Source organism: Varanus komodoensis, unplaced genomic scaffold, assembly GCF_004798865.1.
Source record: "Varanus komodoensis strain SLA01 unplaced genomic scaffold, ASM479886v1 scaffold6_1, whole genome shotgun sequence".
Lineage (NCBI taxonomy): Eukaryota > Metazoa > Chordata > Lepidosauria > Squamata > Varanidae > Varanus > Varanus komodoensis.
Genome location: NW_025336345.1, coordinates 1616276 through 1644103, shown reverse-complemented (window position 1 = coordinate 1644103; position 27828 = coordinate 1616276). Strand labels below are relative to the sequence as shown.

General features: G+C 43.6%; 1 protein-coding gene across 11 annotated transcripts in view; it reads right to left on the bottom strand.

Moving 5' to 3' along the window:
* LARP1 (La ribonucleoprotein 1, translational regulator) overlaps positions 1-27828 on the bottom strand; it is a 137656-nt gene that overhangs the window by 96300 nt on the left and 13528 nt on the right. For 5 of the 11 annotated variants that reach the window (XM_044451029.1, XM_044451032.1, XM_044451035.1 and 2 more), the window contains exon 1: positions 5009-5744. The exons of 1 other annotated variant lie outside the window; for it this stretch is intronic. In XM_044451029.1, the coding sequence (XP_044306964.1) occupies positions 5009-5495 (487 nt within the window). In that variant the 5' untranslated portion in view covers positions 5496-5744. Of the gene's footprint in view, positions 1-5008; positions 5747-27828 lie in introns of those variants that run through there. 5 more of the 11 variants (XM_044451030.1, XM_044451033.1, XM_044451040.1 and 2 more) reach the window with 3 other exon arrangements.

Sequence of the window (27828 nt, the reverse complement as noted above, 5' to 3'; positions counted from 1 at the left end):
TCTGCCCCTCATGCTATTTAGCACCTGTATGAAATCACCGAGTGGAGTCATCCAGAGTTTTGGAGTGAACTGCCATCAGTACACTGATGACACACAGCTCTATCTCTTCTATATCTATTTTCATCATTGGCAGGTGAGGCTGTGTATGTGCTAAACTGGTGCCTGGCTACGATAATGGACTATATGAGGGCTAACAAACTGAAACTCTATCCAGACAAAACTGAGATGCTGTTGGTGGATGACTCCTTTGACTTGGTCAGGACTGTTCAACCTGTTCAAGATCGGGGCGTATTCCCCTTGAAGAAGCAGGTTTGTAGCCTGGGGGTGCTCCTTGCGCCATCTTTTGTCATTTGAGGCTCAGGTGGCATTGGTGGTTCAGAGTGCTTTCCACCAGCTTTGGCTGGTAGACCAGCTGTGCCCCTACCTGGGCAGGGCCTAGCTTCAGTAATCTATGCTTTAGTAATCTCTAAATTAGATTAATGAAACACACTCTATGTGAAGCTGCCCTTGAAGATGGTTCAAAAGCTACAGCTAGTGCAGAATGCAGCAACCAAGTTAGTAACTGAGACCCAGAGGTCCAAACATATAAGACAAGTTTTGGCCTTCCTACATAGGCTGCCTGCATGCTTCTAGTCTCAATTCAAGGTGGGCTTAACCTATAAAACCTTACACAGTTTGGAACAACAATACTTGTAGAAACACCTTTCCCAACCCCAATCTATCTGGACACGGTGCTTAACCTCTGGGGCCTTCCTCCAAGTGCCAACCTCTTGGGAGGCTCAGAAGGTAACAACTAGGGAGACCTTTTCAGTGGTGGCCCCCATCTTTGGAATAACTGCTGCAGCCTACCTGGCACCCATTTTGCCATCTTTTCAGCACCACATTAAGTCAGCCATCTTTGCAGAGACCTTTAAAGACCTTCCTGGCCATTCCAGGGCCTGATATGATTTTACTCTTGGCCTGGTCCTTTTAATTGTCTCTTAATATTCTTTTATATTATCCTGAATTAATTTTAATTATTTTTATCTATTGTATTTTATTGTTTTTATACTTTGTTGTATAGAAATGAAATAAAAGCATTTCCAGAGGTGTATTGTTGGAAGGATTCTTTATTTCCTATAAATCTACTGCAAGTATTAACCATCTTAGTAAACACATAAAGCATTGTTTTACTATTATACACTCCTCTCTTCCTTAACACACAAGGTGTTCGTCAGAAATTATTAGTTTATTCCTAAAATGCATTATATTCCTCCTAATCTGTTATAGGCCAATCTTCTATGCATCATGCAAGTATAGATGCCACATCACCTTTGCCAATGTACAGCTTAGAAAATCAATACTACACTGCAGTACACTTTCTGTAAACAGAGAAACTTTTGGAAGTTTAAACAAATATAGCAAAATTACAAACAGAGAACATTGGCACATTGAGCTGCCAGGTGCCTGCCCACAAATACAAAACACTCCAACACTCTTTTAAATTTGTGCAGCATGCCATAAAACAGAATTCCCCAGTTTTTGGGCTTGGCTTAACCTTCTATCCCCAGCCACCAAGGCCAATGGTCAAGGATGCTGGGAGCTGTAGCTGAAATAATCTGGAAAGCAACAGATTCAGGAAGGATCCTATCAAAAGGCAGAAACCACAAAACAATCAGGTAAGCTAAAGCTCATCGGATTGTTCTCAGCTACTGGTTAGTCTTATCTAGCAATATGTAACTACCATGTTTGTTTCAAGTGCCTTAAAAAATAGCCAGGAAAAAATGCCAAAAAAGCCAAACGATGGAACCATTTGCCAAAGATACCATTGCCTGTATTATGTCCACTGCTGCCAAGCAGCATAAATGTTTGCAGCACTTGTGAAGTCTTTTCAATAGTTCAACAAATATGGAGTACAGAATGACACTGTAAGTATGAACCACTTGCACCATGTGTTTACTGCCTGAAAACTAAGCAATAAGGAGAACATAACATCTTCCATTTCTATTAACTTCCTGTTCAGCCCTTTCTTCCCATGTTTTGCATGTCAGCCAATGCTTGGAGCATGAATATAATGCATTAACAGGGAGGGTCATGGGGACATCACTGGTATACACTACTCCATAATACACAGTGTAGATGGGAGAAGGATTCTATTAAGTCTTATTGGGAACATTCACCTTTGTATCATGTCAATAACACAGATTTGCTCCACCCTTTATAAACCCAAAGAATATGCTGAAAATAACAAAACTCTGCAGATCTTGTTGCCAGACTTCAGAAGTATAGGAAATCAAGAGATGTTGAACAACTTTTCTTCCTTAACAAGAAAAGTAACTTCTATGAAAACACCAAGCATATTGATAACACTATAACAATATGAAACAAGTCTGTTTATTGTGATCCTGTAGCCACTGATAAAAAAGATTAATTAAAAATAATTTAAATATGGACAGAATGTTTTTAAGGGCGTTCATTCATGGGGTCACCATTAAGTTGGAGGTAACAGCACATACCACATTTTTATTAATGTACCTTAGAAACAAGTAAAGCAAAGTAGTAATTTACTCAGTTCACTCAATATGCTAAGCATCTCCAGTGCCTAGGTTTTATTAATGCTATGAAAAAGACTCTAGAAAACCTCAAAATACTTGTTCTTAAGTGTGTCCCAACAATCCATTAATACCAGGCTCCAAGTCTTCATTATTAAAAATAGAATCATGCCACTGCATTTGCAATAAAACATCACACCCACAGTTTGAAGGGAAAAAACAGCATATCAGCCAGGTGCTACAGAGCTCTGTGTCTTCCAGAAGACAGTAAAACCTGATGATTCATCACATTGCATTATATGATATGGTATAAAAAAACCTTGAGCAGGCCTGATGAATAATTTAAACAATTGTGAAGATTGGAAATTCCACTAATGTACCAGTTTAAAAATACTAATTTTGTTTTAAGTGCTTTTCCCTAGTTAACCACCCTTCATATGCATAAACTACGTTCAAATTTTTCATCCATATGCTACTATGTAAGAGAATATCTACGAAGTTTATAAATTAGTAAGTTTAGTTCTTCCAGGCTCCTTCTCTTCTAAAACATATGTTTTGAAGGAACAGAACTATTGTACACAAAGATAACTGATTTTATATTGTATTTTGTGCAATTATGAGCTTCAGATATCCCAAAGTACAGACATAAACTTAATAACAACAATAGTTAGTTTCTGGTATTTCACTTTTCGAACTTTTATGTGACAAGGTGCAGAATGGAATTGAGTGGATAAACACCTCCACTCAGGAACAATGCTAAGAATGACAGCATAGAGCACCCAACTCTACTATGAAAGCAGACAGTAGACCCATATTTCAGGGTGCTGGCCCGGTAAAACACAGGAGACTGCAAAGCCCAGCTGTATAACTCTACAAAGGATTCAGCCCACGTGGACATCTGGGAAAACTTTGTTCCACATTGCCTATCACGGGAAACTTCTTGCACGAGTAAGAGTACGAGAATGTCGGGATGGGGGGAACCGCCCTCCTCGCGAAGAGAAACGGCAATACGTTACAGTTACCACACACGGAAACATAGCTAGGAGGAGGTCGGAGAGGCCTAGCCTTTCTCGGCCCTCTCTCCTTGACGCAGGCTTCGCTGTCACCGAGAATCTCGGCGAGCATCTGCTGGAGTCCTAAAGATGGTTTTCTTTGGGGCCCAGGTCAAAAGGAAAGAAAGAACACGGCCGTTGTCGGGAAAAGGGTCCAAACGCAAGGCCTCAGTGAGATCAGCGCAATCACATGCTTGCCCCGACAGAAAACCACGTTGCCTTTACTGCAGTGGAATGCTGGGAAAGGGAAGAGACACCGAACACGGCGACACGCGCGCGCGCGCGCGCACCGAGCCACTGGGCGGCGGAGCGTTAAGGGACGGAACTCTCAAACCGCCGCCAGCGGCACGTTCGCACCGGGCCTAGAACGCCGCAGCCACGCCACCGAACCGCCGGAAATGCACCACTTGCCCCGGCGTCCCTCTCTGGCGGAGCCGCGTGGCCCATCGCCGGCCCCCCTGCCCTCCGTGCCGCACACATGCTCTCTCCGCCCTCATGTCTCCCTCAAGGGGACTCAGCTGTCGGCTGGCCTCCCCTTTCTTCCACTCCTCCAGCTCCCGGCACAGACAAATCGAGGCGTTCGACGGTTTAAACACACAAGGATTTTGAATTCTCGCCGTTTAGGACTTAATATTAAGGACAGTCAGGGTTCGCTTCATCGAATGCGACCTCTTTACCCGACCACCCCGTCCCAAACGGAGAGGTCGAAGATGTCTACCTTGGCCTGGGTTGCATTAACCTCCGGATATTCTTAGACTTCACCCAACACCGCCCCATCTCATTAGGTCTATTTAGGAAAAGGAATCGGCGTGGGGAATCTCTAGAGCTCGCGTTCTTTAAATATTTACAACCCGATAAATATATCACAACAACGGGTGTGTGTGAAAGAAAAAGATTGGGGAAGAGGGCTGGATAAAGGAGATACCACTACACGCCCGCCTCGCCGCTACAGAAAAGCACGACTCCCTACCCAGCACGCGGAGGGGGGAGTGCGGGGGGCGGCACCCATTAAAAAAAGGTAGTTCCATCTGTGCCCAGCGCGGGCGTGTTCTCCAGCGAGCAGGGCCCTCCATCTCTCACGCTCGATTTTGAAAGCCCTGTAGCATGCTTGCCTCCACCTCCATTAGCCTCGCTTCGCTGCTGCTTTTTTACCAAGCGGCTCAAGGAGCGTGGGGCGAGGGAGCGCGGCGAGGGAGGGTGGCTGGCGGATGGACAAAGACGGGGTGGAGTTCCACAAGGTGGAGGGGTGGGTGGTGGGTGGGGGAGGGAGAATGTCACCATATTGCAGAGGCGAGCCTCCCCACCTCGAATGGCTGGCTGGCTGGCTGGCGCTCGCTCGCCGTATCAGGCGGAGAGTGTCACAGCGCCGCCGCCGCCAGCCCTCGCCTGCCTAGCCGCCCGCCCGCCCGCTCGCCCCCTACCCACCTGGCGGGGACTGTCCGTTGAGAGCGACCAGGGCCACGGGCGCGTTCTTAGTCCAAGGGTTCACCTTCGGCGGGGGGGCCTCGATGAATTCCTTGCGCCCAACTCCTCCCTGCTCGCCGCCCTCCTCGCCGCCGCTGCTGTTGCTGCCGGCCTCGCCGGGCAGCCGGTTCGATTCTACGCCGCCGCCGCTCCGCTGATGCAGCAGGTTCTCTTTCTCCTGGTTGTTACTGTCCTCCTTCTGCTGCTTGATACTGGGGGGCCTGAGGAGAGCCCCATTCCGGCGCAAATGTTCCCCCACGTTGCCGCCGCCGCCGCCTTCCTTGCTGCAGCTGTCGGGGCCGGCCCCTTTGCCCTCGTCGGCGTTGGCCTTCTCTCCTTGGTGCATGAGGTGCTCGCCTTTCTCCTGAGGCTTCTTGATAACGAGTCCGTGTTCCTCGGAAGACAGCAGGGGAGTCGCGGGCAGGAGAGCCTCCACCTGGGTCGCCATCTGCGCCCCCGCAGAGCCGCCTCGTTCCCCCGGCTCCAGGCTCTCTCCGGACAACACGCGCCCGCCCCAAACTTTGCGACTCCCCCTTCCCAAAATCACCTCACCAGGCGCAGCGCGTCCCTGCCCCTCTTTTTCGCTCTCTTCCTTTCAGTCCCAGTGCTTTGCTCAGGTAGATGCGCACCCCGAAGCGCGGGGGGGGGCTCGAGACGCCGGCTTCCTCCCCCCACCCTTGAAACCCAACCCCGGCGTCCCCCCTCCCCCGTCTCCTCTAATGCCGCCGCAGCAATATGGAGAAGCGAGAAGACCACGCGACTGGCCGACGAGAGCGCGCGCCCCTCAGCCAGCTCCGCCTTTAGAGTGGCTGAGAGCGTGCACGCTCGCCCGGACCGCGAACGCGCATCCAAACCAGCAGGGGAAGGAGGAAAATCAGGGAGCTCGAGGGCCGCGCGCGTGCCTGATGCAATTCGGCGAGAGGAGGTGCTCCTTAAAGGGGCCGTGCTCGGGAAGAAGGGAGGAAGCGCCTTTTGCTCCGCCGCCGACCGGGGCTAGGAGCTGCTGCCGCGGCTTTCCAGCTCAAGCAGACGGAAAAAACTGGGGCCTACTGATTCCAAGGAAACTATCTAGTACTTTTTCGTGGCTCCGATCCTCCTACACGTATTCAGTGGAAAGCAAAACATTGAGATTTAATTCCGAATAGAATATGAACAGGATCTGTCTGGAAGGGTACCGCAACAGCCCTAACCTAGGCAGGATCTCCCTCCTTGGTTGGAGCCTGGTCCCGCTGAGTTCAAAAATAAGCTTAGGGTTGTGTCTCTTTCCCTTCCCGGCAGCAGCCTGCAGAATCATTTGAGACTCTGAGCAGGTAGGCACCATCTTTAGGGGGAAGGTAGCGGCTCCTGCGTTCTTTTCTTTGGGGCTTCCTTCCTCACTCTACCTTTCGTCTATTGCCTTAAACGAGCCTACGCTTACTTTTGCAGAAGTCTCACCGGATTTAATCCCTGGCATGTATCTTTAGGATTGTGGCCTAAATCTTAATCCAAGTCGAGTGAATCCTTTCATTAAAAGGTTTTCTTTCTATCCTTTCCCATTTCATCCACTATTCCTAACCTTTGCAAACCTTGTATTCTCTATTTATTTACTTTGACATCATAGCATGCCCTCCTTCCAACATGCCCCATCCATTTTACCCTCGCAAGAATCTTGTCAGAGATTGTGACTGTCACAAACACCAGTAAGCTTCATGATCGAGTGCGGAAATGAACCTTGCTTTCCCTAGGCCTAGCCCAAAACTCTAACGTGGGGCTCTCCAATCTCCTGTGGAATGAGAAACTGCTGTGGGCACCAGCACAAAATGCCTAATCAGTAGATAGCCGCTTGGGCGTCTCCCTGTCACAGGTGTGGCTCGTAGCTAGATCTTACTGACCAAAAATATTCGTTCCATGGCTATGGGACACTGCAATGTCTCTTTACTATGGGATTGTCTAACTGAGCTCGTTGTTGATGATGCAATACAGCCAACACTTCTTTTAAACATATGTTTTGCCAATGTCAAGCAGTTGCTTCATTTTTGAGGAGATATTGCACAGATAAATTTTGTACTGGAACAGTTTTTTGCACTCACATATACACTCTTGATTGAGCTTCTTCATAGAAATTAACAAATGGAAGGGAAATGGATTCTCTATATACTTTTGACAGCTAAAAGATTGGGAGTAACACTTTCTATAGTGTAACAGACTGAGGATCTTACAGTGCTTTCAATATATGCATGGATGTCATATAGTTGCCAATTTCAAGTGGAGATTTATTTGGGTATTTGATCTGTTTTGTTAGATTTCTGTCCAAGGTGGAGAGCCAGAATAAATAGTGGTGACTACAAGCAGAGTATGCTTGAATAGTTAATTCAGTGTGACCTCTTGCTTCTATGACAGGTTACAGTGATACAAATAATCTTGCAGGTAGTATTGGCCAGGAAAAAGAAGTCTGGACTTCACATGTTTTATTGCTAAGAACAAGCAAATCCTCTGCATGCCCCACTTAAGAAGATCTGCAGTGGGGCTAACCCATTCCATGAATGATGAAAACAAGCTTCTATTGGCGAAAAACTAAAAACATAAAAAATGGGAAAGTCTTAAGTATGATCCTTTTTTCTCATGAGCAGTAAATTAAAAAAGAGAACAATACCAATTCACAATGCAGGTTTACCGTAGTGAATGTCTACTCTGCATATACATCTGACACTTTCCTTACTTTTTCTTTATTTTCTGAGACTGTTTTTCTTAAAATAACTCCCATATCAGAAATGGTTGCTGTTTTATTTTCATCACATAAGTACAATAACAGGGGCCCGCCTCTGATTATGTTTTATCAAAATATTCTGGTTTGTAGCTGCAGTTGTGTTGTAGATTTCAATACTGGATAAGCCAGATGTGGAACATGCTCCCCAAGGAAATTCACCTGGGGCCATCCTTGACCTCCTTCCAGCACCAGATTAACACTTTTTTATTTGCCAGAGATTTTATTAACTAATGTTAGGTTTTAATATTGTTTTATTGATGTTTGTGTATGGATGTTTGTTTTCGAGCTGCTACTGTGCCATAAATTGTATTATTTTTGTTATAGTCTTGCTGAGTTGCCAAATGTTTTTATTGGTTATTAATGTTATTAATTCTGTTTTACATTGTACATTGCCCAGAAAGCCCAATGGGCTATGGGGCAGTTTATACATACAGTAATAGATAAATAAATATGTTTTATTTGCAAGTGTTTGCTGTTTTTAGGAACTTTTGCTGTTTTTTCCTCCCACTGTATCAGTTTTACTGTAGAGGATTATATTGTTCCATGCTGCAACATAGTGGTTACTTGTGTTAATGATGGGTATTCTCCTGTTTCCTTTGCACTTTAATTTTCTTCTCTGTCTCCTGTAACCCTCTCAATTACCACCCATCTCAAAACATCATTTTTAAAAGAACATTATGGTAGTACAGTTGGCGTCACTGAGAAAGCATAACCAGGCCTCAGATACTTTGCTATGACTCACCAGTTCAGGACTAGTGTGCTAACCTAACCAGTCCGCTAACAAGATAGGTAGTACAGAATTAGTACAGTATGCTGGATTAGATCTCAGCAGTGGTTCACAAAGAAACATCACAGTCACAGAAATTGATAGGTGCCTGGACCAAACCACTTTGAAACATCCCAAATGAGCAACCCACTGGATTGAAAATGGCCAGTAAGATGGTCAATGAGAAAGATGTCTCCTTTTCTTGGCAGGCAACATGTGCATTCTGATACCAATAAAGATACCTCTTGTCAAAACCTGATGGATATTTTTAAAAAAACTAGCTCGTTCAAAAAAATTCCATCAGAAATTTAGCACGAGCCATGCAAGAATGCCTGTCGCCTCTACAAATTATTCTCACCACCTTCTGATGGAAATTGCCATGCTCCTTTTTTAGTTACCTGTCATGTACACACCATCCTGAATCCTGTTGCAAGAAGAACCTGTCAGTTGTATGTTGAGTGATGATGCCCCATGGAAACTCCTCCACTGGGGGAAAATAGTGCTATCAAATTACTGTTTCCTGAGGTAGAGCACTTGACAGGCACCACAACAGTTTGTTTTACATATACTACCAGTAATAAGAGTTACCAACTTCATATAATATTTTTATCCATTGGGTCTGAATTATTTACACCACTTGGAAAATCTGATAATGAAGGATTATATATAGTATCTTAATTCACAGAAGTGCAAGAAAGGAATTTACATGGTAATTTACTTAAAGCATGTATAGGCTGATATCGCACTATCTCAAAGTGGCTTACAATTAATAAAGTAACACTTAAAACAATATAACACTTTAAAGCAGCAAAATAAAACTATGAAAAGACAGAATATTTATCTGAGAATTTTAAGTTAAAAGCATCCACTGGCTTCCAGCTGATTCAGCTGAATGCAGAGAGGGAAAAATAACTGGAATAGGCAGGCTTACAACCCTTCCTGAAAGCAGAAAAAGGACCAATCTTGTACTTCAGCAGTACTTGATCCACAACATCAGGGCCAACACTGTAAAGGTCCTGCTTTTAGCAGCCAGAGTTCTTACCTTGCTTAATAGGATGTTAAATAGGGCCATATCAATATGCAAATTTGGTGTGGGATTGCTATACATGGGACTGACATAGGGAATTGACGTCTAAAGAACATGCCTTCCAAGTCATGAAGGACTTCAATGGTTCAAACCAAGGATGGGTAACTTGTAGCCTGCCAGAGATGGGAAACTTGTAGACCTCCAAATATTTTGGCCTACAAACCCCATATTCCCTCATACAATAATGCCAGCTAGAACTGATGAAAATCATAGGCCAAGGCACCTGAAGAACCACTTGTTCCCTACCCTTCCATTAAAGGCACATGTTGAATTTAGTTAGAAGCATATTGGCAGCCACTGCTTCCCTGTTCACAGCAGTTAATCACATAAGCAAGATCTGTTTTGTCCAAAAAGGGATACAGCCTGCATACTAAATGCAGCAGGAAAAAAGAAACCTCTGTATGCCACAGGAATTTGCTTTAACAAAACCGATTGCTGGATCTAGAAGCGTGCTGTGCCATCCTGGGTCCAATAGGGAGAACCAAAGCCTCTCCAAAGCAGAGAAACCAGTTCCACCCTGTCCATTACCAACGTCACTACAGACTAATCTGGATTCATTCTCAAACTGCTTGCCTCATTCATCTGACAAAGCACTGGTTCTGGGCAGAAGCAACAGCTCCCAGATGCTTGGTCACAGAGCTATATATAAGTGAATGACACCTCCTTCCAGAGCCGCAGATAAGCCCAATTACTTCCTATAAGTGTTATATCACATCAGGGACAATATGGAGTTCTGTGGCCAGGAAGGAATTAAACCATTAGGGATCCAAGACTGGCATTCCAATCGGGTGTTCAAGTCACTGGCAATAAGACAAACAGAGCTGTACAGTCCCTGTTAATGTCCACAGGAAGATCTCCCACTGACAAGGCAACTTCATGGGTATCTTCATTGTCAGGGTGGTCCATATTGCTGCATAGGTGAATTCTAATAACTAATTCAAGTTGTATTTAAGCGGGGCAGGGGGCAGGAGAGATACAAGAAAAAGATGCATCTTTTGAGAACTTGCAGAGTTACTCCACCACACATTCCGTGAGCTTTCCTAAAAAGGGAAACTTAGGCCCAGGCATAAAACTGGCCAGAACGTCCTCACATACTGGTAGTTTCTTGAGTGGACAGACCACTAACTTGACTGAATCCCCCAATACCATAAAGCCATCACGGTTCTGGCTAGAGCTGTCCCCAAGCTCATGGAAGTCTACATTCACTCTTAGTATCCTAATATAAGACCAAGCTGAACCAGTCCGAGCAACCATTACAAGCAGATGCAGCTGACACTTCCTGTTTGGTCTCTTGACAACCAGAGGTGACCAGATTCAAGTGCCAGGACCAGAGCAGGAATGAGGACAGCATCTGCCACCCCTCCAGGCTCCCCCTTTGCTTCTAGCCTAGCTGCAGTGCTCACAGGAACCATGCCTGTGGGAGAGAATTGGCCTCTGCAGCAAGGATATATTGTTGTGAGCTATCCCTGCTGGAATGCGAAGCATCTTGAGGTGACCTGGTCTTGAATGGGCAAGCAAGACAAAAAGACTTTTCAGAAGAGCTGCTCGTGAAGAAGATGAAATTACTGGAACTGGTTTGTTGTTGGGGATCAACACAGCAGCCTACTTCAGTGGCCTCTCACTGGGGGCATGGCTGTGGGGTCCGATGTGATGAGCACTTGCGCTTCAGAATGTACTACCACTCCACTGGCAACTAATCATGCATGATCATCACAATGGGCTATGTGTTTTCCCTTTTCAGTGGAGGCTCCCCAAACCCCTTCCTACTGAGAAGAGCTCTGCTAGGTACGATTCTTTTGAAGTCTCAATATAGAAGTTATTACTTTAGTGCCCTTACCACACTGGCAGGTCTACAAATGGGCTCCGTCATCTGGTCCATAACCATGGATCTTCCTTTGTTCAAGTTGTGTAACAACCCACTTCTTGATGGCCAGCACCTCAAGGAACCAGGAAGTCAGCTGTGTACAAGCTTGGATGTGTTTCACTTGGCTGATTATTTACTATGGCTGTTAAATCTTTTCTATAATGCATTTGGCAAAATGACTACCAGTAACAATGGAAAGCAAATATACCTCAACACGAGGTCCGAGGCAATCTCTGTCAGCTCAGGCAGGGAGTCTGCTGGACAGGAGGGTGTTTCATGTTATTTATATATTGCTATTTATTGTGGAATTTTATTCATGTAAGCCATCCTGAGGCTTTTGCAAAGGACAGCATACAAATGTCATAAATAAATAAATAAGTTGTAGGTACAGCTATTATTGCCTATCTTTTCGGTGTAGAGCATTAGTCAATATCTGTTTCAGACTATAAAGTGAATGACACACACACAAAAGTATTAGGTGCAAACTAATCCAGGGAGAGTTTTTAAGGTAAATTTAGCTGGACGGAATGACCTGTTAGGTTGTTAAGGTATATATTTAACAGAAGATGATAAGAATCGGTACAAGAACAAGTGGATCCCAGATCAAATCAATCCAGAACTTTACCTGGAAGTAAAAATGACAAAAACGGAGCTGTTGTACTTCAGGCACATCATGAGAAGCCAAACTCTCTGGAGAAGATGATAATGCCAGGGCAAGCTGGAGTCAGAAGAGGAGATGGGTCAATTCAAAGCCACAGCCTTGAGTTTACAAGCTGAGTTGAGCAGGGCTGTCAAGGACAGGACATTTTCAAGGACGTTCATTGCTAATTTCACCATATGTCAGGGATGACTTTATGGCACATAACAAGAACAATGTTTGCCCCAGTAGTTTCTCTTTTAAAATTCAGGCATATTATTATTAATTATTATTATATTATCCTGCCTGTCCTCCAAATAAGCCAAGAAGGAATACATGGGTTCTCTATTCGGCTATTTTTAATTCACAAGAACCTTGTGAGTAGGTTAGGCTGAAATAGTGGCTCAGACATGGTATTTAGAGGATGGAAAGAAAGAAAGAAAGAAAGAAAGAAAGAAAGAAAGAAAGAAAGAAAGATTTATAGGCAAATAAAAGCCAAGTGTAAGCTTTGTGACAGCACAAAATATCTGATATCCCCAGTATTTGTCTTTATTTGACCCAACTACCATGCAGCCAGTTTGGTGTGGCTACTTCTATGGATTAAATACGGGCGAGACCAGTAATCCCTTACTGTCTTAGAACAAACATCCAGTAGTAAACTTCTGTTACAATGAAAAAAGGAAGGCATAGCCATATTATGCAAAGTATATTTTATTAAGATAGTCTGGTGTGTTCACCATTATATAGCCAAATGGAAGCTCCCTTACATAAGAGGGAGGTACTGCTGAACTCAAGGTGCTGTGAGATTTGTAGAACTACAAATAAATGAATGAAATCTTTGGGGTGGGTGAACTAAAGGGAAGGGGTAGTCACAAAAACCGTAAGAACTCAATGGAATATTGAGAGACATGGAGGGTGAAAACTGATATCCAGGGAATGGGAGTAGCTAAAAAGAGAAGAGGAAGGAGCAGACTTATAGCAATGAAAAAGGTAAAGAGAGAACCATCTCATGGTCTGGATAGGTCATTTCCTGGTTCTCCCTGAAAAACTACAGTGGAACCTTGGCTCACAAATGTCTCAGTTCATGACCAAATCGGGTCATGAACAAAAATTTCATAAAGAAATTGACTCAGGTTGCGAACTCTGCATTGGGTGGCGACTGTGATCGCGGCCATCTCCCCCGCCCCCAAGTGGGGAGATGGCCACGATCGTGCAGAGTGGGGGGAGATGGCCGAGATCGCATCCGCCTTTCCTGCATAAGTGCGCCTGTGATTGCGCCTGGCTTTCCCGCATGAGCGCAACCGCGACCTCGGCCATCTCCCCCGCCCCCCAGTACAATCGCACCTGACTCCCTGCCCAAGCGTGCCCGTGTTCGCGTCCATCTCCCCCCCCCCACCCCGCCGCCGCCGCCGCCAGTGTGCCAGGATGACGGGTATGTGCAGGGATGGCGGGCGCGATCCCAGTCATGCTGAGGGGGTAGGGTGGGGAGATGGCTGCGCTCCTGCTCGGGGTGGACGGGGGGATATGGCGGTGATCTTTGTTGTTCTTTGTCACTTTGCTTCGCATTTTTTTGATTTAAAACAAATAGTTACAGAACGGATTAACCTCATTTACATTGAACCTTATGGGGAAATTTAACTTGGCTCATGACCAATTTGGGTCATGACCAGACTCCTGGAACGGATTAAATTTGTGAGCCAAGGTACCACTGTATTTTGAAATGCCCCCAGGACAGAGATGAGCACTGATCCTAGAAATCAATGGAGAATTAGCAACATTGGCTTAGGGGAAGGCAGTTAACATCAGTCTGTTAAATCTCCTTCCAGTCCACCTCCTAGCCTCATAACCCTTGCTAACTTATCTGGGTACTCTGTCCAGCAGTCAGTCTGCTTTGAATGTTTGTGGTAGTGTTGGTCACCCAAGCCAGTCCTGGGATTCTGTTGCTGTACTGCCCATCCTGCCACCTAAGTCTCCTTGTCTGAGCTGATTGAGGTAGCCCTGAGAGTAGTACTGAGAACCTCAGGGTTTGTGATAGTAGGGACTCGAGTATTTATGCTGAGGCTACCTTACCAGGTACAGTTCACGTCACCACATCAACCTTGGGCCTGCCTCAGATAATACTTGTCTCTACGCTTGTGGCAGCACATACTTTAGATCTGGTTTTCTGCACTGGATTGGGAAAAGGTATGTGTGTATGCAGAAAACAGTAGTGACTCCACGGGCATGGACAGATCCATATCTGATCAGTTTTGTCCTTCTAGCTTCCTGAATTGGGAAGCAGATATAGTTTGGGGCCACATATGATGGTCCACTCTGAATGTTGGTGAACCTGATAGATTTCTGAGGCCTGTTGGAGACCTGCTGGTTGAACCAGCATTTCATCTGAGGCTCTGGATCCCCTTGGAATGGGCGGATTGCCTGAGCTGTTGATATATTTTCTCTTAAATGTCTGCAATCCAGCTTTAACCCTTTCCCAGCTCCTTAGCATTCCAAGGAGTTGCAGATGATGAAATAGCCATAGCAAAGGGAACAGATATGGTAGATGACTTGTAACAAATACGACTGGACATAAATAAGAATCTACTTCCAATCTTATTCTGTAGCAGTGATGGCAGTGAAGAAATCTTATCCCTTTACCACCATGGTATCTGCTCAGTAGCATTCAGTGGGGATTTTTGAGTGGATAATGGTCTTTCGGATACAAGTGCCAGAATATAACTGGAACCTTTAAAGACCTATGATGAGAAATTTGCACAGCATAGCCACAAACAAGCAAGGGTGGAAGGGTGTGAACCAGCAGTTCCAGCCCCAGTAATTACTTCTGGCATCCAATGCAAAAGGGGGTTGAAGGGGGTCTTCAAATGTTTTGGACTTCAGCTCCCAGAAACCCCTGCCAGCATGACTAACGGTTAGGAATGCTTGGAGCTGAAATCCCAATCATCTATAGCTCTACCTTCTGCCCAGCCTTGTTCTAAGTTGAGTAGAAGGGTCCAAATGAACTAAGCCAAATATTTTGGCTTTCCCAGTTTGTGACTTAGGCTAGATGTCTGTATTCTGCCAATTGTTTTCTCACTGCTGATTGACACTCCCCTGCACCTCTGCAGGACTGTTGCTTTTATAGTGCATACTCAGCATGGACTGTACCGTGATACAGCAGAAGGAGCCACCCTGGTCATTACCTGAGTCACAAAGTACTGTATGACCACTTTGCATACTTTCTACTAAAAGGCTTTACTCTTACGTAGATAGCAGTCTCAATGAGCTAAGTATTTCCAATTCTTATTTACTCTCCAAAGTCACCCATTGAATAGGTATGGGTAATTCATTTTCTACAACAGGGAAGAGACACTGAGAGAAGCAATTCATTCTGCAGACATTTTCAGTGAGGAAAAAGGACCCATGAATCAGCATTACAGATAGTTTGCCTTGACTAGCTTGATAGCTTCCAGGCCCCATTAACTGAGCCCCATTAACTCTGTACATCTGTTGCATATTTATTGCAGTTATCTTTTCCCCAGTAAACAGAGGTTCTTAGCCCCATATGTTAATGCCTGCATACTATTGCGGCAGGTTTAGTATCATCAAGGAGCAAGTGAATATTCTTTCAAACCAAACTAGCACCCATTTGAGTAATCATTACATGCGGTGTCCCAAGACTGAACACTCTTCTCTAAACGGAGGTCTGCAGTTTTGTACTTACCATTATGCCTGGTGAGTCACAATCTTTTCTTGCGCCAAAGCAGGGTTCCAGGAAGTTAAGTCCTTCTGGAACATTGCATCATATGGAGAAGTATTCCAGATAATGCAATGGTAGCCACTTTGGGATACATGCAAGCAACCTTCCTGTCACCCCCTCCCTCTCACACCTTCACCCTCCCATCTCTTTTGTTCTCTTTGCTGTGCATAGGAGGAATCGCTAGCTCTCTGCACTACTCACGGAGGAAAATCGCCTCCTGGGGTACACACATCCTGTGGTGAGAAAACCCTTAATGCCCCCATCCTCCTCTGGTTCTGCCTACATTCAGCACTGTTTGAAACACAGTATTAAATTCAATGAGCAGAGCAGGGACGGCAAAGTGCCCATTTTTTTTCAGCACGTGAGCTGGGAGTTGGTTGCACAAGCAAGCGTCCCTTTGGCTTCCTAACCTCCGCAGCTAGTTTGTCAACAGTTTTGGACACAGGACCAGCACAAGGAATTTAGTTAGATATAAATTTACTTAGCTCCAGGTTGGGAACATGGAGCCCTCTAGATTTTGGTGGACTGCAATTCTCATCAGCCCTAGCCAACATAACCAAAGGTAAGGGATGATGGGAGTTGTACTGCAGCAGCATCTGGAGAGTTGCATGCTCCCTGTTCTTGTCTTAGCTCATCAGTGAGGCATCTTTCTCAGCACAAGGTACCCATTCTCTACTCTTCAGTGATGGGGCTTGACAACAGTGACTGGGACCAAAGCAAACCAGAGCAAAGTCCCCTGCACCCTCCCCCCATATTAGGTATGTACAGATTTTGTTAGATGCCCTGTCTGATTTTCACAGATTGTCAGACACCTTTAAATTCATCATCCGCTCACTAATAGAATCAGATGTTTTGAAGACGATTTTCCTTCTTCTTGTGTTAATGTGCATACACACATATGTGCACAGGTGCAAATGCACATGAATTAATTAACCCATGAATTAACCTATGAATTAATGTGCATCGGCACTAGGTCACATTAACTAATGTACATATGCAGGTATAAGTATTGGTGAAAGCAAATTTGTGCAAATCTCTGCAAAAGTGTGGGAGAGAAATGCATGAATCTTCTCAAAAATATTTTTTTTCTAGGTTTTAGACTATGGAGGAAAATAAGCATTTTGGTTAGTGGTTTTCTCTTCTTATTTTTGCATGACTAAATCTCTTCACAATTCCTGGAAAGTTAGAACAGTTAGAAAAGTCCACAGGTCCATAGTAATCTGCACAACTCATAATAGGCCAGTCCACTGCAAAATCTATAAGTTGCGTTAATGGAAGTCAGAACTCATTTGAATCATTTGCAATTAATCTGGCATGCCTGCATCACACTCAGTCTTTCATATGCCCACCCCATTCATAAATATCCACAGATTACACATTCATACCATTATCTCATAACTCAGTTTAGATAACACAATAATCCATGGTCAAGGATTGAATATGAGTTGAGTGTGGATTGTTACAGAGCATTATTATTACTGAATTTTTGTTGCTCATTTCTGCACTTTCGCCAGCTCTATAATATCCTTTTTGAGCTGTGATGATTAAAACCATACATAACATTGCAAGTGTGATCTGCACCATTGATGTGTACAAAGACATTATGATATGGGTGGTATAATTTAGATTCCTTTCCTAATGATCCACAAGAGGGAATATGCCTTTTGTTCATAGTAATGGCACTAGGATAACATTTTGATTGAGCTATCCACCAAAGTGTAGTACATCTCAAGGCTCTGTCAGAATTTCTTCAAAAAAGGTGTGAGTTGTTATTGAACTGCAGGTTACTGCAACATGGCTTATTGTGTTGTCTGAACTCTGACCTTGGACATGCACGTGGTGCGCATGTCATGAGCGGAGCCAGCTGGTGCCGGAGGTCAGACTAGATGGCCCGGGAGGCCCCTTCTGACTCGCTCTGTTTCTATGTTTCTATGTAACTCAGCTGCACTAACAAGCCATGGCTTTTTACATACAAACAACCCACTATGAAAATCCATGGTTTGTTGTTGAGTTATGAACCGCTATCCCATTTTAGCTTGGCTCACACAAACTTAGGTTTTCCAGCATGGAGAAACAGTAGCATGTGATGCAAGTCTGATTATGACCACAATCATAATCCCCTTTCAATAGAAGCAACTGTCTTTATTCTAAAGATTCAGTGTGGCAACCATTTTGTTTCAACAAATGTCATAACCTGTACCAGCACATTCATAACTAGTAAAGATACCGCATGTGGCCTATTATGCACAAAAATGAAGTCACTGACTGTGGTGACCAGAGTTCAAAAGGTTAATCAACTGAGGACAAATCTGGATGATGTTGGGAGAGAGAAAGATGGCTGCTTTGAGCACTAGTTCTCAAGGACTGCTGGCTGGACTTCAGAGGGATCAGAATCAGAATGTGAAGTAGAACTGGGGAAGCCTGGAATGTGGTCCATGCTGAGACACTGAGATGAAAGATGCTTATCTCAAGGCCAGACTCCTCAGGCAGTCTCTGGGAATACCCAAGATGTACAGTTGGCAGGAGAGAACCCTGAGCAGGGAAGTTTCTCAGACTCAAGTGAGGAGAGCACACCTCTTGACCCCATGAGACATCTCCAGCAGAGGAAGGTGGCCCAATAAATTTTAATTTTTAATTTAATTAAAACATTTCTACCCCATCCTTTCTGCAGGCCTCAGGACGGCTTACAGAAAAGAAAAGAAAAGAAAAGAAAAGAAAAGAAAAGAAAAGAAAAGAAAAGGAGGATGGATGCATTGAGATGAGGTGTGCTCATTTTCAAAAGGTCCCTTCCAAAGACCCTGACATGCTGATAGGGAGAGTTCCTGCAGGTGAATACTAGATTGGGTTCAGCAAACTGCTCTGTGCATGCTCAGAAATTCATTCTGGGTGCTTTGTGCTTTTTGGTCAATAAAGAATGCTTTGCAAAGAAAAAGGTCTGTGGCTTTTCAGTGCATGAAAGATGCTCACAATATGGCTCACAACAGATACCACACTAGATCTCTCGTGTAGTAGTTTTCTTTAGTCAAAGCAGCAATGGGGAGAGGTTTCTAACCCATTCCTCTGTGCTGCATTGTCTGACTGGATTCTCCTCCACATATTAGGTATCTTGCAGGAATGGCCACATTATACAGTTATCTTCTCCCCCAGGGCAATAAGCTGCTGCAGAAGGCAGTTAGATCAGGAAAATGTCATGGGAAGAAAGACTTGTATACCCTCTCCAAGACTGCAACCCAGTTCTAATTCTCTCCTTGGAAGTTTCTGGGGCTTCTTTGATCCAACCCTCCTTTCCCAAGAACTGGGATAACCCAGTAATGGATCTCTTAGCATTTCATCAAGTTTGGTTCTCAATGGTATTGGGTGGAAGAAAAAGTCATAAGAAGTTTTTATACATTTTCTATAAAAGAATCAGAATTATAATTTAATTTGGCTACACAGGCAATTAAATGAACTCTCAAAGATACAGTAGCAACAAGAAGGGATTTTAAATGTGTGAGACTTTTAATATAGCCAATTGTTTGCGCTGTGGGTACAACAGTCAGTCTGCATCCCCATGTGCAATAGACCAATAAGAGGAAATGTCACATGAGTTTGAGCCCAAGTTTAAAGGCTTGGGGGTCCCCAGGGACTAGTCTGACAGGTTAGTCAGGACACATCCACCATTACTCATAATCTTGTAAGACTTTCTCCTTGATCTTCCTGGTGCAATTATCATTGAAGATTCATCTGACTTTGTCATATCAGAAAAATCAAGGAATGTGGCTAAGCTTCCAGAGCCAGGTTGTTAAATTGTTGACAGATGCTCCAACTTATTTGATATTATAGGTTTTTAGCTCCTTTAAAATTGTTTTTAGGAACTTTAAAATATATAAAGCACTTTCAGAACAATGACAATGACATATAAATATACTAGTGTTATCAACAACAACACCAAGAAAACACAAGGAAAGAAGGAGAAAGCAATTTCTTAAAAAGACACCTGCAGATTTTTCATCTCTACTAAGATAACATAGAAAGAGCCATAGGAAAGGCCTATCTTTTCTCCCATTCACAGGTTTTGTGAAGCCACAAACAGAATGTAGGCACAAAAGCACCCTTCTGCTCATATGTGTTTATTTATTATAAATATTTATCCTATATATCACCTTTCCACAAATCTCACCAAAGAGATTGTAAACAGTTCAAATGAAAAAAACATAAAAGCAATAAAACCATATTAAAGGACATACTGCCTCTGATCTTGCAGACAGTGTGTAGCCATCATAATGAGTGGCCATCAGTAGCCTTGTTCTTCGCAAATTTGTCCAGCCTCTTCTTAAAGTCACAGAGGTTGGTGGCCAGATCTCCGCATCTTGTGGTGATATATAATTTAATTACATTCCGTGTGAGGAAGGAGTTCCGCTAACCAGTCCTGACGCTTCCAATGCCCAGCTCCTTTGGATCACTCCCAGCTCTAGTATTATAACAAAGGAATGTTTTTCCTCATACCATGGATAATACAAAGGTATCATGTCTCCACCATTGCTCACCCTTTTTCTAAACTAAAGAGATCCTGAACATTATCATGTTTCTTCATGGAGATGTTGCTCCTTCTTGATAATTTGGTTGTTCATTTCTGTACTTTTGCCACAATATTCCTTTTGAGCTGTTGTTATTAGAATTGCACATAATATTTCAAGTGTGATTTGCACCATAGATGTGTACAAAGACATTACGGTGTGGGTGGTATAATTAGGACAGATTTTTGTCCTAATGATCTTCAACAAGGAATTTGGTTTTTGTTCATAGTAATAGCACTGGGTCAACATTTTGACTGAGCTATCCACAAAAGTAAAGCACATCTCAGGGCCATATCAGAGCTTCTTCCTAAAGTTTGGGCATGTTTCATAACTGTAATTGGCACAAAGTCATAAAAGGTGCTGCATATATGTGCAAGTGTGCATCACTAAAACAAAAACGAGCCAATCATCTTGAGCTCAATACCCTCTAAACATCTGATGCTTAAGGAAGAGGATTTTATTTTTCTAGATTAAAGCGAGAGGCACAGCTTACTTTTACAGTCAACAAAATACTGTCACAGTCAGCTCCCAAAATGCTAGGCAACAGGCCTCTTCATTGCAATTACAGTATATTCCAGTAAATATGGCCTCCCTGGAGTTCCATTTTCCACTCTGGCCGAGAGTCAAGGCTCAGGAACAATGCGTTTTGGGCAAAATGAATATTTCTGGGATGCACACTTACTTATCCAGCACAATGCAGTTTCAGCAAGGAATCCCGCTGTGTTTATCCTTCGTTTCTGTCACTTCCATATCAGAGCTTCAAACCTCAGCCATAGCATGGCTGGTCTTCACCAGTCACTCTAACTCTAATCTGCCTCACAAGACTGTTGTGAGGATAACCTCAATGGAGGGAGATGGGAAGAACCTCACAGACTCCTTTCAGTTCTTCAGAAAGAATAAACAACAGCAGAGACAGGAGAGGTCAGAACTGCTCAGGTTCTCTGTGCTCTAAACAGCATAAAGTTTGTGTCCATTATAATGTATCCTATTACAGGGGCTATGCCATGAGCAGCAATCTAAGATGCGGTGGACAGATGGTGGAGATCTTTCAGACTTCAATTGCTAGAAACCCCTACCAACATGGCTTTTGGATAGGAATGCTGGGAGCTGAAGTCCAAAGCATCAGTAGATTTATTTTCTGCCCATCCTTGATCTAAGTGGGTCAATAATCAGTGATCCTAGGGCAAGCAGGCAGCTCCTACAAAAGAGCAAGTCATGGCCAAAGGGCAAAGCAGGAGCCAAGGGTAAAAGACACATCAGAAGGAAGGACAAATCAAAAGGAAAATCCTCGGACGCTGCAGCACACCGAAGCTGAAGGCGCTCTGGCAAGGCTCCCAGGGAACCGGCTTAAGGAACTTCGCCAAGAAGGCTGCCATTTGCAGCTGGAAGGTTCACCACACGGGACAGCCTGACATGGACCCAGCTGCACGCAACACCACCTTGGCGGCTTAATTTTCACAGCACCACCTGGCCCTTCTGATAGCGCACAGTTTGGACATCACTGTTCCAGCCCATAGTCTTTTGCTGAAAGCTTGACATTAGTCTCTTTAAGCAATTCCCTGCAACTGAATGTTCATGTTTGCTTATTGTCATAACCTAATTTGTTATTCATAAACAGCTCCAGGGAGGATTGGGAAGGAAACAGAACCCTGTTTATTTCTTTGATACTCTACCAATACCCTACCTGTCTTCCAAAACGTGGCACTCAAAGCAGGTTTACAAAAGCAATTTAAAATAGATTAGGACAATAACATGTGTCCCGAGTACCTTGTCAGGATATCAGACCTGCAAAGAGTGAATGTCTGGATCCAGAGGAGAGCGTACAGTCAAGCTTTCAGCAGTTTATTTGCGGCAAACAGGTATTCCTAAATTGCAACAGAGATGAGGGGTAGCCAGTTTAAGACTGACTACAAAGAAACAGAGCATACACAGAGGGTTTTATGGAATTGGTGTCATAATGCATTACAAGGAGGGGAATGAGTCTTTAAATGGGTGATATGCAAGAACAATACAGAAGTGCACAAGGACAATATAGAAATATTAAAAATCATCATGGAAACATTGCAAAAGCATCATGGTGCATCAATATCTTGAGTGACAGATAAAAAAAAATAAAGCAATCAGAAGTTACGGAATTTAACAGGTTTTGATGTTTGCTTTTTACAGTCTGAGGTAGGAAATTCCAGAAAGACAGTGCAGGAGCTGAGAAGCAGCTGGTGATGATTGGCAAGTCTCTCTTTGCAACAGCATCTATTCGTATATCCCGGGGCTTGGCTTCTCTAGAGGGAACCTGAATGGAAAACACCCTGCAGAATTAGGTGGCGGGTGAAGGGAGTCAAAGAATTCTATATTCCAAAATATAAACCGTAACTTTTATGAGGACAACTCCGACAATCGCCACAAACTGACTGCCGTGGGGGGGGGGGGATCACAAAAAAGATGGGAGTGCCTTCCTCTGTGTGTGTGTGTGTGTGTGTGTGTGTGTGCATGACCTGTGTGTGCATGACCTGTGTGTACATGCCCTGTGTGAGAGCTACTTCGTCTGGCTTCTCTCTACGGTTCTTCTCTCTCTGACTCCTTTCGTCTCCTTCTCCTTCTCTGGCATCTCTTTTCTTTCATTAATTGAAACAGTGGGGAAAGGAAAGACCTGCTGACAGACTTCATCTCCCCCTCCAGTCACTGCTTCAATGGGGATCCCTTTTTCTCCTCCCTGTCTAAGCTAACAAATAGATTGATCATTGGTTTGAATACTGGCCACACACACACACATACATATATGTCTTTCACATAAAAATACTCGGTTTTAAGGGAAAGATGTGGATAGATAGCAGAAACTACCCAGGTTCTGTTTCTCTGCAAGTAAATGGCATCGAAAAAAGACAAAGGTGTACTTTGTGCTGAGGAACCTGCATGCGTTCTAAGCTGATACGTACTCAGTGTATCTCCTAAATTCTCCTCTCCATACTTGCCCATTTCTGAAATGAGAGGAGGCTGGTCCCTAAATCTCCTTGACTGAGATCTGGTAAAACTGTGTAACTGGTATCAGAAACAGAGAGCTGGAAAATTATGCCTATTAAAGTCAAAATGTTTTGTTGCAAGTTTTACAGCCTTCACACCAATCATATTTCCGCTGGATTCCTGAGGCAATAATGCATCAACGGGACAGTGCAATGCCAGTGTTGCAATAGGAAATACTCCTATTCAGTGTTTCTGCGAAGCGGACATGCCGCTGTGGATGCCACATTCTAGTCTTCCTCCCCTTTGCCCCCTCCCAGCAGTTACCTTCCCAGATCCACTGGGCATGTCGAGTCCTCTTTGGCCTGCTGCTGCTTTTCTCACTAGTGTGTCTGTGCTTCTGCATGCTTTGCATCTTCCCAGCCCCCACCGCTGCCGAATCCTCCCTCTCATGAATGGGTAATGTAATTTTGGATGCATAGAAATGGATACTCAGAGAACTGAGTTTGCAATTACAATTTGTGTTCTTCTATCTGTGGGCTTCATGGTGTGTTCCCTGACTTGTTTGCATATAAACCTGGTAAGGTGATGAGTTTTCATCCAGAGAAAAAACTTCAGGTGTGTGTCAATAGTTTAAGGTACAATCATACAAAGAAAATAGAATTTTTGAGGAAATGACTTGCACAGGATCCTTATATATTGCTAAGACCTATAGAAGCTGCTAAAATGGAGAGTAACAGTACAATCCAGTAAATGACTACTTCAAAGTAAGTCCCAGTGATCCAGTCGGGAGTCACTTAGGTAAATGGGTATGTGATATTTGAAGCCTTCGTGTGCATGTTAGATAGCTAAGCAACCAAATGAAAACTTGCTGAGCTGTATATAGACTGATAGAATCTCACTTTTCTTCTGTAAGGCAGAAATCCTACATAACACTTACTTTGGAGAACATCCTATTAAATGCAGTGGGCCCTTACTTCTGAGTAGAAATCCAAAGGATTGCAACATTGCTCAATTCCTTACAGTCATGCCTTAACATTTGGTCATACTATTGTGGAAATGCTAAGGACTTGCATGGTATTTTTTTAACTACGTAAGAAACTTGTCTGATTTCCAGTTTAGTTTACCTACTCAAAGCACAGAACGCTTGTTCTCTGAAGTACACATAACAAGGGACACAAAGGTAACTCTGTTTTTCTAAAACATTTACATTATGTAGTCGCACAGATACAATTTAATAGCTTTTGCATTTCTCTGGAAACATATCAGGCTTGGTGGACAGCGCTGGCAGATTCATGGCCTCCTACCCATTTGGGTCTTTCAGTAATTGTTTTGCAGAAAGGATCCAGGACGAGTGTCTTCAGATTAATTATAAACTACTTCAGTGGCACCAAACTCATAGTGCATCAAAACATTAAAAGGGGGTGTGTGTCGGACTTTAAACAAAAACAACAAAAAATAATGACACTGCAACACAAGACATGGAATTGGTCCTGCATTGGGAAGATCCAAAACAGGTTGAAATCTTTGACATCGATGACATTACTGAAGAAACCTCTATGAATGTTATATTTCTAGTCAATAAATGAACTCTGCATATGACCTTTTTGTTTAACAATGATGCTCCTGGAACCTGATCTAATCTTTTCAGTAAACTGACTGCCTCATATTGAAAATGTTCTCTTTTGTTTCAGAACTTTTGATGTGCTAATAATTAATCCTCACAGCCTGGCACTCCAACCCTCTCGTGAGAGGAAGCAAATTGCTGGGAAACACCATGCCATGTAGGGTGGCCATGTGTCCTATTTTACGAAAGACAGTACTCCATCTGAAGAGCTGCCAGAGGACTGCCCTCTATTTTGAAGGTGTCCTTTCTTTAACGACTGCACAGTATAAATCTGGTATAGAAAGAACGAACCAGTTGCCCATCCACAACATCTGGACAGCAGGCTTTGTAAGGAAGACCAGTCACACCACGCCACAGTTCTCCGCACGATGGTAAGAGGTAACATATTTCTGTTTCAACTATAATAATAATACTTTCTAAGTTTGCATCCATGTGTACAGATTAGCATATGCAGTTTTTATGAAAAAAATTAGTGTCCCATTCTGTTCTCTTTTCTGATGATGCACCTCTTTTGTGGTGATGTGCAAGGGGCCACCCTACAGCATCACTCCATCTACCTACAGATGGTTTCTCCTTACTGCTCTATTATATCCTCCCCTATTTCTTCCATGCACTGTCCATGAATTATATAGGGACAGGATATCACACGGCTGGTGTTGGATTTGGGACATGCTGCTAAGAATAATGTTCTTTTGCGCTTTATCTGGAAAGGCCCTAAAAAGGAAATGAGCCTGTTATCCATTAAAGACCTTTGATGCCTGTGCTAGAAATCAGACTCCAGTGTGATTATGGTAGATTAGAATAAGCACCTAATCCAAGTATTGCTGAAGCTTCTTCACAAAAATCAAATGAGTCTCTTGAGATGTGATCTGTTAGAAACTAAATCATTTCTATTGAACATTTACTAGGGAGTAAATCTACTGGTTTACTTTGGAAAAAGATTAACTCTAAATTCTCTTAAACTTCAATCCCATATTTATCTTGGAATTCATGCCATTAAAGTCAATCAAGTTTACATTTGAGTAGACTTATATAAGAGTCTGCAGTTAACCTGGAAATTGTCTTGTTAGGATGGTGAGAAGCTCTGAGTTTTCCACAATCTTGATAATCTCAGTTTTCCAGACTTGGCATTGTGCCCACTGAATATAAGCAAAGCAGACCACATTCAAAGAGAAGATACCTTCTGAGATAAATGCTTGGCTTTCTTTGTAGCATGGGACTCCTGCTCAAAGTAAAGATTTTCAGTTTAGCATATACCTAATAACCATCACGTAACTGAATAACGAAATGATTTCCTTTATATCTGTGCCAAAGAGGTAATTTCATTGCAGCCCCAAGCTTGGGTTGCTGTATGATGCACGTAACTTCCACAGTTCTATGCTGTGTGTAGCTATTTCTTTTAAGGAAAGCTTTTCAAGTACCACAGGCTAGAAACTCAATAAAGAACTAACTGGAAGAAGAGGAAGATATCTGATTCTCCAGCCACCAGGTATAAAATTCAGTTTATTGTGCAATCTCTGTCCTAGACCTTTATTGTTCAAACTTCAATTTTTATTTCATTTCTGTAAACAGAAATGCTACAATGTACAAGCACAAAAGCCTTTGCAGAATGTGAGGCTACAAATATTCATGCCTTCCTGAAGTGAATATGAAACGCTGGCACTCCATGTTAAGGAAGAAACACACTGAGCAGAAAAATAAAACTCAACAGAAGCAAAGTCAGAGCAATTTGGCTGTCCAGCCAAGGTGGTTTCCCACTTTCTCAGGAGCTTCCCTGGATTTTTGAGTGCTGCTGAAAGCCTGCCCTCTCGCTCTACTCTCCCTTTCCCTCTTAACCGTCCTGCACAGTTCACATGCCCAGCAAAACCACTCCCAACTTCCCCTGCCAATAATACCCTGTCAGCAACTGGTCAGCGAGTCTGAGGTTTCACCAGTGAAGTAAAGTGCAATGCCAGCAATAGGCTGTAGGCTGCTATTGTATAAGCACAGTCCATGGGACACAGAGAAGGGATCAAGAGATCTGTCAACAGCGTGCTTGCGTATATAAACAGAGCAGTGGAAAAGAATTCAGGTTCACACATTCATTGGCACCGATGAAGTCATCTGCAATAAAAGCCAGGCTCTGCTCTGGCTGGTGCCTGGCATTATTTCAGTTAGCCATGGCTATTGCTCCATAGCTGCTGCTTGAGGCTCAGGCTAGGACTGAGCTTGTGGCGGGAGACAGGCAGCGGGGCTGAAGCCACCCCTGAGGCAGACTCCAACTCCGTGCAGTTTCTCATCTCGTAGAAAAAGGCACTGGGACGAGGGGGAGTGAAGAATGAGAGAAGTAGTACGGCGACATGTTGTGAGGCAGACAAGGCTCTTTATCTCGCAGGAAAACATATTTTGGCACTCTGGCGGGATAGTGTTAAGCAGAGTTGTTTGTTTCTTCACTGTGGATCTTTTTGCTTTGAATGATGGAGTTAGCATGGATACAGGGGCCCTCTGTTGAAGACAGACTCTGAACTGGAAGAATCAAAAGCCCTGAGGGGACCTGTTTGTCCAGTCCAGTCCATTCTGTTCCGTTTATTTTTATTTTGTTTAAACAGCAGGGTCCTCCATTTGAACGGTTCCCAGGGGCCATCCTCTTGAAGGGATCTTCTATTTGAATCAATGTAGTGACTAATTCCAGTTTAAAGTTAACCCTAAGGACAGGGACAACCCTCCCATGATACAAAATGAGGGACATGCCTCCGGTGGCTGAGCAGGAGGAGAGGTGAATGGTGCATTAATTCCTCTCCACCACCAAAAGGACCCACCACCCCTGG